General features: G+C 38.9%; 1 protein-coding gene across 1 annotated transcript; it reads left to right on the top strand.

Moving 5' to 3' along the window:
* The first annotated feature begins 977 nt into the window (after positions 1-977).
* On the top strand, positions 978-11,023 carry pla2g3 (phospholipase A2 group III). Its single transcript, XM_041810233.1, has 7 exons — positions 978-1,572; positions 3,713-3,845; positions 3,973-4,107; positions 4,297-4,628; positions 4,710-4,839; positions 7,711-7,821; positions 10,210-11,023. The coding sequence occupies exons 1-7, from the start codon at positions 1,050-1,052 to the stop codon at positions 10,421-10,423; spliced, it is 1,578 nt and encodes a 525-aa protein (XP_041666167.1). The 5' UTR covers positions 978-1,049; the 3' UTR covers positions 10,424-11,023.
* Positions 11,024-14,610: the final 3,587 nt, after the last annotated feature.

Here is a 14,610-nt window from a genome sequence, read left to right as displayed (position 1 = left end):
TGTTTATTAAGCCCCAAAAAAGGTCCAGGAAGTACCAACACCCACACAAACACCCAGAGTCATCCTGTGACATACAAGGGTCCTCACCAACTGAGGTTGGTGCTGAAATATGAATGTTAGGTTTTGTTTGTTTTTTTTTTAATTCAAGACTATGAATGAACTGTGCCATATTCACTCCAGTGTTAATTTCGTCAACTAAAACTACGACTAAAAGTGTTCATCGACTTTTTTCATGACAAAAACTAGACTAAAAGTAACAAAAATAGATCTGTGATGACTAAAACTGACAAAACTAAGTTTAGTTTTCATCAAGAGGACTAAAACTAGACTAAAATGTAATGTAGTTTTCGTCTGACATTCAAAATCTGTGATTTTTCTCCACAGAGGGCAGGGACCCCAGGTTTGGCAGAGTGCAGAGAACACACTACCATGATTTGGTTCCAGATTTAGGCAAGAAGATAAATGCTTGGACTACAAGTAAAGACTGAAATGTTTTGAGTTTTTGTCGACTAAAACTAAAATGCATTTCATTTAAAGACTAAAACTAAGACTAAAATTAAAAATTGCTGCCAAAATGAACACTGCTTCACTCCCTGACCAGTTGAACTTGACCTGAAAACAAATGTGGTCTCCATCTTTCACTGGTCAGTCCAAAAATGTGAAAACGTAAATCGATTTGTCACGTGGACATTACATTGTGGCTAATTAATGAGTCACATTTCCAGATTGATAACCTATTTGGTTCGTGTGTCAATCGATTGCTCATGGTCACTGCTGCTCTGTGTGTGAAGGCCAAAGAGAAAAAAAAAAGAGAGAGAGGGAGGGAGGGATGTGTGAGTACACTGACAGGTCACATGACTGATTTGGATGTAGCGTTTGTTTTAGCTCTACTGGAAACCCCCACACACACCCCCGCCTCTTTTTTCTCATTTAAAGCCGAGCTGCAGCCTGCAAATCAGCCACAAAGTCTTCAGAGCAATAACTACCTTCAGACTGAAGCTGCTGTAGTTATCTTTATTCCATCTATTGGCTGCTCCCGACGCACCACCATGACGCACATCGCTCCACTTCTTACCCTCCTTTTCACTTCATCTCTGCTGCGATGGACGGCTGCAGATTCCTCCATCCTCTGCCCCTGGACCAGAGTCTTACCCTACGAGCAGGTGCACTACACCTTCGTGTGGAGGGACCCCTTGCAGGCCTCCTCACCTCCCCGGCTCTACCACAGCGCCTGGGCCGGTGACACTCTGCTCAACTGCGCCTGGAGCGAGCACGCAGCCGTGGTCCAGAACTATCTCTCCCTGTGCCAGGAGCGCACGCACGAGTTCGCCGATCATCCTCTGGAGGGTTTGAATGTGGACTCCATGTTGGCTGAAGAGGGCATGTGCGTGTCTGTGGATTCGACAGATGCCGCGGGGCACGCTGGGAAGAGGTCAGTGAGGAGCGTGGGTGGTTCGTCATCGGCTGAAAGGTCGGAGGTCGAGATCCATCTGCGCGTAAAGCGTGGATTCATCGTTCCAGGGACCCTGTGGTGTGGATCTGGAAACAAGGCGCCATCCTATGCAGACCTCGGTAAGTTTTTTAATGTTTTTGTTTGAGTTAGACCTATAAAAACGCAATTCTTCAGTTAAATATTGGTAAAAACTGGAAAAAGGACACAGAAAAACGTCTCTGGAGTTTTTGTTTTGTTATAAAACACTTTTAAAATCATGCTGATAGCTTTTTAAAGCCTGCAAAAACAAACCAGACTACATGTATTAGAAATAATGACATCTACAGCAGTCGTGGGAAGTTAATTAAGTTTCAGTTTCATGTAGGATTTTATCCTCCCATGATCATGAAAACAAGACAATCTAGATTAACGGATTACTGTGCCGTAGGTCGGTTGGTACTAATTTTGTCCATGGGTTTTGTAATGTGATAGAGTACACCCTTCTGCCCCTCCCACCAAAACAGCTCTCACTTAATATTTAAGTGAGGAGCAAAGGAAAGTAGATGAACCACTCTGGTTTTGAGGCGTCACACCTTGAACACGCATAATTTCTTGCAGAATCTGTTACACGGTTGTAGGACCAGGCTGCCCATGTGGGTGATGCTTTCGCGGGCCTCAAGTCCTGGAGGGGCCCACGGAGGTTAGCAAAGACAAAATCCATCCCAAATTTAAGCAATGATTCCCTTTTATCTTACACCTAAATTCGCGGATATGAACATTTCAGCTGATATTTTAGCCAGTGTAACAGCTGTAAACATCAGCCATGTGTGCGAATTAGTTTGTGGAGTTTAAGGCTGCACCATCAGACCTACATCAGCCTGAGTCTTTCACGTTGTTCATTCTCATCCCTTAAACTTTACAGTGTGTTTCAACGACTGAAGTGTTAGGCCTAAGCTACATTTATATATCTTTATTGGCTAAGGCCACGTCCACATGGAGACGAATTCAGGGGTATACACAAAAGTTTGTTGTCGTATCGGCGTTTCATCCACACAGAAATAGGGTTTTGGGAGCCTGTAAACGCTACTTTATGAAACTGGGTCCCAGAGTGAACAAATCTGTAAATGCTTGTCTCTGTGTGGACAGCCAACCGCTTTTTCTTGAAACGATTACGTCACACATAGCGTAGCCCACTTATGCGGCATGCTCATGTCAAACTCAAACAACAATGGTGGATTACAGGGTTGTGTGCTGCAGAAGCTGTTGAGTTTATTGTGGCTTTTACAGCAAAATCTGATGCTCCTTTACTACCATGGCGAACATACACTAGGGGTGTGTATTGGCAAGAATCTGGCGATACAATACATATCGCGATACAGGGGTATCAATATATTGCAATACTATGAGCTCGGCAATATATTGTGATATTTGTAATTTATATATATATTTACAGTGCTTAACAAATTTATTAGACCACCCTAACCCTAACCAAAGTAAGGTTTATGCCACAGCTGCCCTAAATTAACAGCATTGGTAATTACCAAAATCATTTTTTATGTTTCTGCAATGGTTAATACAACAATATGCAGAAGCTGTTTAACCCAAATGATATTTTTAATGCTAAAATATCATTATTATTGTTTTCCATGAATTTTCAAATTTACTGATTTACAAAAAGACTGCAAAAATAGTAAAGCACATTATTATTTCTTGATTAATATGTCAAATTATAGTTATTTACTTGCATTCCTGAACAGAAAAATGAGTTTTAGTGGTTGAATGTTATGCTTGATTCATTTCTGACTTCTCAGAGAAGCCCAGTGAGCTGGCTCAAATTTTCGGTGAACTCAGTTTGAAATTCCTCATTCCTGTTCAAAATGGTAAAACGTGGAGAGCTCACTGAAAATGAAAGAGTCCGCATTAAAGCACTTCATATTGCTGGATGGTCTCTGAGACAAATATGACAGGTGGTCTAATACATTTGTTAAGCACTGTATAGAGAGTCAGCTCAGTAACATTTAAAGCTACAGACACAGAAACAGCTCGTTCTGAGCAGGGCTGAAACAGAGGGATTATTAGACATGCAAAAAATCCAATACTGGAGTGTTTTTTCAGCAACAGACTTCACAGCTGTGTTTTGGGGACCTCTAAGACCAATATAAACTTGTCTTTAAGGGGTAAAATATGTCCCCTTTAATTCTCGTCATCTGCTGTCACTTCAAAAATCCTGCGCAGCACTGACCCATTCCATCCTTGTCTGACCCTCTCTTCCTCTTTCAGGTGTTTTTTCAGACACAGACAGCTGCTGCCGGGAACACGACCAGTGCAAAGACACCATCCTGTCCTTTCACTCCAAGTTTGGCGTTTTCAACAGCAACATCTTCACCATGTCTCACTGTGACTGCGACAACAAGTAACTCCCCTATTTACTAAAGAGCATGTAGTCCATGAATCCAGCTGAATCCAGCTGATTATCTGGATTCTGTTATCTGTTTTATTTGATTTTCTGGGACCTTAAAGCTCATTTTGTGCTGTTCCAGGTTTCGCAGATGCCTACTAGAAGCCAACGACAGTATTTCTGACGTGGTGGGTTACACCTTCTTTAACCTGCTGAAGATGCACTGCTTCCAGTTCTCCCACAGACTCCAGTGTTCACAGAGGAACTGGTTCGGCATGTAAGTTAAGGTTTTTGTCTGTCATCATTCATCATTCAGACAGATTGGATTTATTTGTCCTAGTTTTAGAGCATTTCCCTCAGAGATGTGCCATTGCACCATTGATTTTTCTTGTACTGCCAGCAGAGAAGAGGAAATTGAGCCAAAAGCAAAAACGAATATTTGGATGACCTCCGTTTTATGTTGCAGGTGTAAAGAAACCAAACTGGCCCTGTACGCAGAGGTCCATCCCCCGACTCTCTACGAGTCTTCAAACCTGTCTGCGGTCGACATGAACAGCTCCGTCATAAACGCCTCCATACCCAGAGATCTAATGGAGAGCAGCACCTCACACCCCAAACTCTACTCCATCACCGCCGCTGCCTCCATGCCTAAACCTTCAACAAGCTCCCCCTCTGTCTCCATCACACCTGATACCAACAACACCGAAATGGTCACTAAAGCATCAGAGACAGACCATCTGGAGAACACAATACCCACCAAGAACTGGACGCGGTCTCACTTGGATGCTGATTTCACAGGTATTCAACACGTCTCCGCTGCATATCTGCTCATATCGTGACACCACAGCTGCATATTCACACTGATATTTCCCTCCTCAGAGAAGCAGACATCATGTGCTGTCTACAGAGATCTGGACGACTGCAGAATCAAGATCCTTCCTCAGCAGAAAAGATTTGGACTCCACAACCAGGAGATGAGGACGCTCTACCACTGCAACTGCACCAGCAGGTAAAGCTACAGAAGCAACAGAGAACATGTTGAATTCCTCCTTTCTTTTGGCATGCTTTATCTGCAGAATGACCAAGAATGTAAAGACTCTTGGATAGGACACCATGACAGGCAATTTTAATATTAAATCAGTGATGGCCAGGAAGGGGAGTCGCTATACAGAGGATGGTTTCTCTGGAGCAGGAGGCTGGGAATCAAATTTTAATTTCAATTTTTAATTTTTATTAATTTAAAGATTATGTTAACTTTTTGAACTGTCCTTTATTAGATCTGAACATTTCAGTGAAAATTTATGCAGGTCAGAATACTTTTGGATTACAAACCCATTCCAAAAAAGTTGGGACTTAATTTGAAATGTGAATCACATCAGAAGAGTCATTTGCAATACAAACAGCGAAGATATTTCATGTTTAAACTCATAAAATATATTGTTTTTTATATATACTGTACATATTCTGAATTTGATGCATGCAAAACATTCTAAAAAAGTTGGGACAGGAGCATGCTTACCACTGCGTTCCATTTCCTTTTCTTCTAACAACACTCAGTAAGAGTCTGGGACGGAAGACACTAATAATCATTCAAACTTTATTTATATAGCACATGACAATGACAAGACAATGAAGCACAAAGTGCTTTACAAACAGACAGATTAATTAAAGGAGATAAAAGGAAATATGACCCTTTTTAAGCCACTTTCCACCCATTTTTTTGCTTCTGTTGACCTATTTTGCTACTTTTAACCCATTTTTGTTTATCTATCTTAGACTTAAAATGTGCAGAACATTGGTTTAAAGACCCCTTCAGCAGGTAGACCAGTTGCAGCACTATTCATGTGATAATGAGTTAAACCATCCCAGCAGAACATTTGACAGCAGCTCTGACACAGCAAGGAGGAGTGGTTTGGTTTGCTGGTGATAAAGTTAGTAAAAACAAGCAAAAAAAAAAAAAAAAGGTCATTTACCTGGCTGGTAGGTTCTGCAAATTTTCCACAAACTGCTGAAAAATGTATTTGACTGGTGGTGGGTGCTAATTTCCCACCATGGGGGCAGGTCTGGACCGCAAGCAAGGCAGCCTTAGCCCCACCCTCTTTCACTGTGAAGCCATGCTGTTGTAACTCATGCAGAATATGGTTTGGTATTGCCTTGTTGAAATAAGCAGGGATGCTCCTAAAAAAGATGTTATTTAGATGGGAGTGTATGTCATTCCATAACCAATATATAGCTCTCAGTGTTAATGCTGCCTACGTGCAACTGACCTATGCCATGGGCACTAATACACCCCCACACCATCACAGATGCCGGATTTAGAACTTTGCATTGATAAGAACTGTATGGTCCTTTTCCTCTTTAGTCTGGGAGACTTGTTGGCAATGTGGACTCGTCAAACCACAGCACAAGTTTCCTCTGTAGGTCAGTCCATCTCAGCTGAGCTCAGGCCCAGAGAAGTGGACGGGACTTCTGGATGTTGCTGATATAAAACTTTTGTTTTGCATGCTAGAGTTTTCTCTTAAATTCTTATCCATCACAAAATGGTGACTGTTTTGATGCAGAGCTGCCTGAGGGGTCAAAGGTCCCTTATATGCAGAGATTCATCCAGATGCTCTGCATCTTTTGATGATATTGTAGACTGTGGATAGGGAAATCTCTAAATGCCTTGCAGTTGCAAGTTAAAGAACCCTGTTCAATTGGACTACTCGCCCATGCTGCATTTCACAAAGTAAAGATCCTCATGCTATTGTTGATTGTAAGTGACTGATCCTTCCAGGAATGCTCTTTTTATACACATTCATGGCACTAGCATCTGTTACCAACTAACTATTTACCTGTAGAATGTTCCAAGTGGTTTTTTTAGCATTTTGTAACTCTAACAGTCTTTTCTTGCTCCTGTCCCAACTTTTTTGGAATGTGCTGCAGGCCTCAAATTCAGAATATGTGCATTTTAAAGAAAAACACATTAACGTCATCACTTTGAATATCAAAAATTTTGTCTTGTACGGTGTGGAATTGGACATTTGCTTTAAAAAAAGGATTTAAAACCCCAGTATTTGTTTTTTACAGTGGTCCAACTTTTTTGGAATTTGGGTTCGTATACGTTTAGCTATGTGAGCACATAGCCAAAATAAACATGGTAGTTGTAGCTCCATATCCTTGGTGGTTTTATGATATATTAGACTAATGTAGTGCAGATTTAGGTGTCTGAATTAAGCGATTACTTTTTCTCTTGCACTGATTTTTTTCAAACTGTTGAGATTTGGTTCAAGCAATCTGCTCTAAATGAGCTGTTATGAATTTTAGAAATATTTTCCTCAGTGTTGACTGGTCTACATGTCAGTAATCAGTGCTAAAATGCGTTTAATTGTCTAAACTTTGAGTGGATTAAAATTCAAAGTAGTATCATTGCCTTTCTGACTCTGGTAAATTTGATTTGTGCTTGATAAAACTTGACTGCTACTAGATAGCCCCACTGACTGTTTAAAGAGCTCACTGTCGCGTCCCACTGTGCCTTGATTACACAACCCCCAAAAGTAAACAAACCTATATCCAGAGTGTCAACAGAGCATGTGATAATGGTGCACTCACCTTTATTTCTGTCTGCCAGACAGCACAGACGTTGTTTCATAACAGTGAAGTAGGCCGTGAGCAGCCTACACTTACTGTACATCTCCAGTCACACGCTTACATAAGGATTCTGTGACTCTGCACACACATGATGTCACGGCCTTGGACGCTGTCATGATCTCTAGTCTGCACCGGCTGCCTCTCTTTCTGCTTTTCTTTTCACTCGGCTGGTTCGCTCATCTCTGGTATTTGTTTTTTCTTCTTTTTTGGCGTGTCCGTGCGTCTGTTATGTGTCCGTCTGTCCTGCCAGACTATTCCAGACTTTGGCTAAACAGAGGAAACTGAACGAAGTACAAAACCTTCTTCTGGGACATGTATCGCAGTCCTGCTTCCTGACACACAACTGCACCGCAGACGGCATGTAAGTATACAAACACTGACAGGGTGGCTCTAAGAAAACACTGGAACATTATTTGATTTAGCTGCCTTCTGTATATTTACAACACTTTCATGCAACGATGCATTGGTTTAACATCAACATCAGCTGATATCTGACAAACATCAACCATCAGCAAATAACAGAGCAGATATCAGAAGCTAATGTTTATCTGTTAAGTACAATCAATTTAATTCTGGCATCAGGCCCAGCACCATGACTGAGAGGGGCGGGAGAAATTCGTGATGGGATTAAACCGTATATAGATCGGGATGCTACGTAGGCTAGGCAATGATCCTGCTTCACCTGTATCTGGAATATTTTAATTATATGGATGACAATGCAGTGATTTTTGAGTGCAAGTGATCCTAAAATCCATTGCAATTGGCATGCAGCATTGACCTTGAATGGCACTTTTAACAGCTTTTCTCCATCGTTATGTAAAACTCATCCATGAAACCAAAACATTGGTTTACTGTTTAGTAAATACACCTAATGGATTGACACTTTTGTTGGATAGAGCCCTCCATTCAAATTGAGATGTTAATCGTGGAGATGAGTCGAGCAATGGGCATCGCACAGGGGGGAAAAGGGTACTGGTTACCCGGGCCCAGAGTAGGGAGGGGCCCTTGAGAAGCCTGCAATGAAAAGTGTGGGTTTTTTTCTTGGTAATTAGTGTTATTATTGAATCAAAAGCGACCAAATGAATCAGTCAACAGACTGAAATTTGTATCAAATAGAATAAAATACAATACTGGGGGGGCCCTGTTCCTCCATTAAAAATGTCCGATTGGTGTAGTCCAGCCCCGCAAAATAAAGCAAGTAAATTTTATTTTAACATAGTGCTCATAAATGGGGAAATTATGGTCAAAAATACTTTAAAATGCATACATATTTGTAAAAATGATGCACCATTTGTTGCTTGGCTAGCCTGTTAAGGGGGGCCCATGTAATATTTTTTCTAGGGGCCAAAGACCCCTAGCTACGCCCCTGAGTCGAACTGAGCAGCATTGGTCTCGTGTGTTGTAATTGTTTTGATTGAGAGCCCCCTGGTGGCAGAATTTATATCCTGTACATTTTTATAATGGAAGACAACCATGCTTGTTTATGACTGACACATCATTATTTGAGCTCTTATCCCATTAGGTTTACTTACTTAATAGTACATCAGCAGTTCCATTAAAAGCATGACAGAATGAGGGAGAAAAGCTGTTAAAGGTGCACAGCTAGCCTCTCAGTACTAGACTCAAGACTGTTGTCTAACTGCATCTGGCTAGACGTGTAGTAGGACGTCTGCAGGATTAAATCATTTATGATATTGATCAGCTCCACTTACGGAAAATCGGTCAACCCGTGGGAAACTGTAGGGATCATAGCCAATGTTCTGTATGTAGAAATCTTATAATGACAACTCCAGCATGCAGGTCCATTTACTAACTTCCCTCCGTTCCCATTGGTTCCTACCGGTGTTGTTCACTTCCTGTACCCTACCTGACATTTGTGGGTCATCTGGATCACATGACTGCAAACTTCTAAAAACTTTTGAAAGTAAATTTACTTAACCAATGAAACCTTGTTAAATGTATCTATTAGAAGTCCAAATATAACTAAAAGAAAGTAAAATGACAAAATATTATGAGCAAATGGTATCATCAGTATCAAAGTGAAAGTAAAAATTGTGGCTGGAGGAGTTGGTGTACAAGTGCTAATTTAAACTTTTTTTATTTAAAGTTTTGTCCAGAAGATCCAAATCTACCAACTTGTCCGTACTCTTCTCCTAAAAGTTAAACAAAAGAGTACCAAAAACTTCTGAAAATGCATTTAAAGTTACTGCATGGCATTTTATGATAGAGGATATTGATAGCCTCTGCTATTGATTTTTACTACAGTGGTATTTTTTGACAAAGCAGCATAATAGAGGAGAACAGCGGGCCCACTGCTCCTAGCCAGAGGTGAAAGAAAAGCTCTGCTACATGCATTTTCATTCATTGTATCACCTTTTTCATTTTAACCTTTAAAATATCAAATAATTTGGCCTCTTTTAATCAGAAAAGGTTGTTTAAATTAAATAAAAGAACAACTTACAGCACTAATGTTTCGTTTGCAGGTCAAAAACAACAAGAGACACTGACACAATATTAAAATTGTGTTTTAATGTGTATGTTTACACACTTAAAGTCTAATTTTTATCTGCAGTGTAACTTTCTATTGCTCTTAAAAGCAGCAGAGCCCTTCATAATATTCTCCTCTGTTTAGTTGAGATAAACTGAGGTGTAGATCAGAGAAAAATGGACATATTTAAATCACTCTAAACTGTAATATTAGAGAAAGAGTCTTTTGTTAATGACAGCATCTTTCTTCTCTGTTTATCAGCTGCTCAGCCTCTCTGGTGAGCGCTCAGCTTCCTCAGCTGGAGAATGGGGGCGGTACTGACATGGACGAACAGCGCCATCTACAGGCCATCAGACAGAAGGTCAGGAGGCCAAACAACCACAGAGCCAAGAGGAAAGACAGAGCAGTCAGGCTGTACAAACTGTGTCTGAAGATGGTCCGAGCCAAATACAGGATGCTCATCAGCAGGCAGTAAGCACAGACGACTCGACTAAATATTACTGACAGTCAGAGTCCTCAGTGTTACTTACATGAACAAGACATGGTGCAATATTTAACACAGAATTAATACCAGTCATACTGTGGAACAAGCACATTTAGTTTCTTTTATTTCCTCCAAAGTCTGTTTTTATGTTGAAACATCCTTTTTCTCGGGGGGCTTTTTTGGCTCCGTGGACTAAAGGTTGGGGACCACTGATAAAGGGGCACTGGTAGCCGAGGAGTTTTATCTGCACACCTCAAAGGTGGTTGTCCTCAAAGCTGATTTAAAATCAGAACTTTGGCTCCTTTCTTTGTAGTAATTTTTCACACAATTAATGAACTTTATTTCAGAAAAAAACATCTTTGGCCTTCTCTTTAGTTCTTTAGGACTCTAGTTCATCTCCTAATTGCCTAATGTTGCTGTGTAACAATCAATTTTACTCCATTTGACCTTTCACCCTCACTACCATGAGGGGATCACTGTGAAAAAACAGCCCAAATTTCAAAAAAGTTGGGGCGCTATTTAAAATGTAAGTAACAGCAGAATGCAATGATTTTCAAATCTCATACCCATATTTTATTCACAATAGAACTTAAAGAACATATCAGATGTTGAAACTGAGACATGTATTGAATTTGATGGCAGCAACACATCTCAAAAAAGTTGGGACGGGGCAACACAAGGATGGAAAAGTAAGTGGTACTAATGAAAAACAGCTGAGGAAGCATTTTGCAACTAATTAGGTTAATTGGCAACAGGTCAGTGACATGACTGGGTATAAAAGGAGTATTTTAGAGAGGCAGGGTCTCTCAGAAGTAAAGATGGGCAGAGGTTAACCAATCTTCAATAAACTGCATCTAAAAGTTGTTGAACAATTTCATATAAATGTTGAACATAAAACAGTAAAGACTTAGACTATCCTGCCATCTATAGTTCATGATATCATTAAAGGATTCAGAGAAATCTCTTCAAGCAAGAGACAAGGCTGTAGATTAACACTGGGTGGTGGTGGTGATGTAAAGCTGGATCATGCAAAGAAGAAGCGTATGTGAACGGAAATGCCATTGTCTTCTCTGAGCCAAAGCTCGTTTAAGATGGAATGTGGCAAAATGGAAAACTGTTCTGTGGTCACATGGATCAAAATTTGAAACTCTTTTTTGAAAACCACGGACACCGTGTCCTGTGGACTAAAGAGTAAAGGGATCATCCAGCTCAAAAGCCTGCATCTCTGACGGTATGGGGGTTGCATTAGAGCAGGGGTGTCAAACTTGATCACAGCAGGGGCCGGATTCTGAATGTCGGTCAAATCTGAGGGCCTGACAGGGTCAACATTTAACCATAAACTGTCCACCTTATTTTCAACAGTAATGAATTATGGGTGGAAAATAAGCACAGATGATAAAGGATTTTGAGATTAAAAGAAGTCAAAATGATCAGTTTAAACGCTCAAAAACAGACATAAATAGTCAAACTTATTAGTTCAAATGGTCAAAACACATTTAAGTGTCAAAATAATGTTTTTTAAAAAGCAAATATATGAAAAAAGTCAGAATTATGTTTTTTTAACTTTTAAATTGTGAGGCTTAAATGCCAAAATATGGGATTAAAGTCAAAGTTAGGAGTTGAAAAGATCAAATAATGACATAAAAAAAAAATAACGAGTCAAAAAAATAATAATATCACTTAAAATTTAACATGGGGACCTAAAAGGTAAAAAAAAAATAGCATAGGTCAAATCTTTAAATTTGAAAAGGTAGAATATGAGAACTTACATGAAAATAATGAGTCTCAGTTATTACTGTGAGAGGCAAAATTGAAAAAAAGGAAATGAATACCCAATTTCTTTACTGTATTCTGACTTTTTATGTAATTATTTTTAGCCTTTGTTTTTTTTTCTGTGACTTGAGGATTTTTTTTTTAAATCATCAAGATTAAGTTTACATTTTTGTACTGGAGGAAATCTGCAGACCTCAGTGGGACACTTATATTAAAAATATGATATGATCTTGCGGGCCAGGTATAACCGTACAACGGGCCAGATTTGGCCCCCGGGCCTTGAGTTTGACACCCCTGCATTAGAGCTTTTGGCACTATTACATTTCACACAGTGCCCCAACTTTTTTGGAATTAGGGTTGTAATTAACACATAATCTTAGCCTGATTTCAAAAGTTTTTGGCTTCATCAATAATGTTTTAAATTAAAACAGTAAGGAGAAAATAAATATTAGCACTTTTTCAGTGGAATAATGAGCCATTCTGAGAGGACCAAACTCTAGAAGACCAGTCCATCACTGGTGGTGTGATCTAACCGCTAGGCTATCAGTGGCCTGTAGTCTCTTAGTTATTTAATACTGAACACTTTGTAGTGTTACATGAACATATTAAACATCAGGGATGTTGTGGAACTCAGTTGTGACCAAATAATAGAACAAAGGTATTAGTTATTTTTATATAAATGTTTTCCTGTAGTAAATCTAGCCCTTTAAACAGCAGATGTTTTAACTTATTTAAAGACACAGCATTGGTGGAGGTATTCAAGATAATGAAGATCAGATTTTCTAAAGTGAGGCATTTTGGATACAGGCTTACTTGAATACCTTTAAATACACTCAGACATCATTAAAGTGAATAACTACGCCTATGTATGCTTTTATTTTATTTGAAGTTAGGGTCTGCTGGTGTATCACTTTGGTCCAGACTCAAAAATAATCTAAGAGATTTCATGAATTTAGGTCAGATATTTATGTTGCCCTCAGGTTAAAGTGTAGCAGCCTTCTGGATCCCTTTATTTACCCATAAATCCCTTTACTGGGTCAACTAATAAACTTTCAGGGTAACGATTTCATTTGAAAGAAAGTATCTGCAAACTAGAGCATCACACGCCTCTGATTTACTTCTCTCTAGAGCTAGTTAGCGTTGTGATCATATGAGCTGGATTTAAACGTAGCATTGTGCTGCTACTTTACATGGTCTACCTTAAAAAAAAGAGGATTGGGTGATGTTCAGAACCTTTACACTGATAGTACAGTGGTAAGGTTTCAGTAGATGTAAATATTTGTACTGTGCTGCATAATTGACAAAAGAAAATAATGAAAATTACTGTGCAATATTGTTGTAAATATCTGTACATAGAAAATGTGTTGGAATATTTGATGAATGATGTGAGAAGGAAATGTGGTTGAACAAATAAATATCTTTAAGATAAGCTTGTTTGTGAAGCTGAGCACTGAGACTGCAGATAAGAAACTAGTCCAGCTATTAACAGGTGAAAAAACAGGTAATAGTTGTCATAAGTGATCAGGGAGTTTTAAGAAGTCAGAACTTTATTTTTTTACTTTGTAATGAGCCAAACCAGCCCATTATGACCTAATACTGGAAGCTTATAATAACACATCCATGAAAACATTCCTTTACACTTTTTACAGATTTAATTTCCAACAAAGATACACGATAATAGAAATGCAGTCTTTATGCTAAGCTAAGCTAACCTGGCTGAAACTCAGATTTCATAATTTTCCACCTGAGAAAGTGAATAAAAAGTCTCTGAAATGTTGAATTTATTCATGAAACGTTTACTAAAGCTTGTCTTCTGTCTTTAAAACTGCAAATGTTACATGTGTTGAAAGTGTTTTGTTGTTTTTGTTTCCCTAATAAATGTTTTAACCATGACAAACTCTGCTCATTTATTTAACAAGGAAAGCATAAAAGGCATAATCATTTTCATGTCTGCTATGGCAGCCCTGAGGGGCTACTGCAAGAACATCAAAGCAAATTCATTTCACCAAACATTAAAAACATTTCATCAAACCTAAAAAAAATATTTTAGAGAAAGAAACTAAAGATGAAGAATGAAAAACTGAAACTTAGCAAAAAAAAAAAAAAAAAAGAAATGTGTTCATGAAAAAATACCTGCAAACTATTTGACCTATTGTGAAAACAGGAAAAAATACACATTAAAATTTCTTAACATGGTTTATTTTTCAAAAAATGTGAAAAGTATTTTTGCTGGGAAAAAAAATATAAAAGTTAAATTATTGGTTGCACAAGTTGATATATTTTGCAGACGAATACTTTGCAGAAGGTGGAATGTTTTTCAGATATTTAAATATTTGCACAGGTAGAAATCTTTGGAACAAATTGAAATGATTGCAAAAGTGAATATTTTTGCATAAGTAATATTT

Source organism: Cheilinus undulatus, linkage group 17 (genome assembly GCF_018320785.1).
Source record: "Cheilinus undulatus linkage group 17, ASM1832078v1, whole genome shotgun sequence".
NCBI classification, from domain to species: Eukaryota; Metazoa; Chordata; class Actinopteri; order Labriformes; family Labridae; genus Cheilinus; species Cheilinus undulatus.
This window is presented reverse-complemented; position numbering and strand designations above follow the sequence as displayed.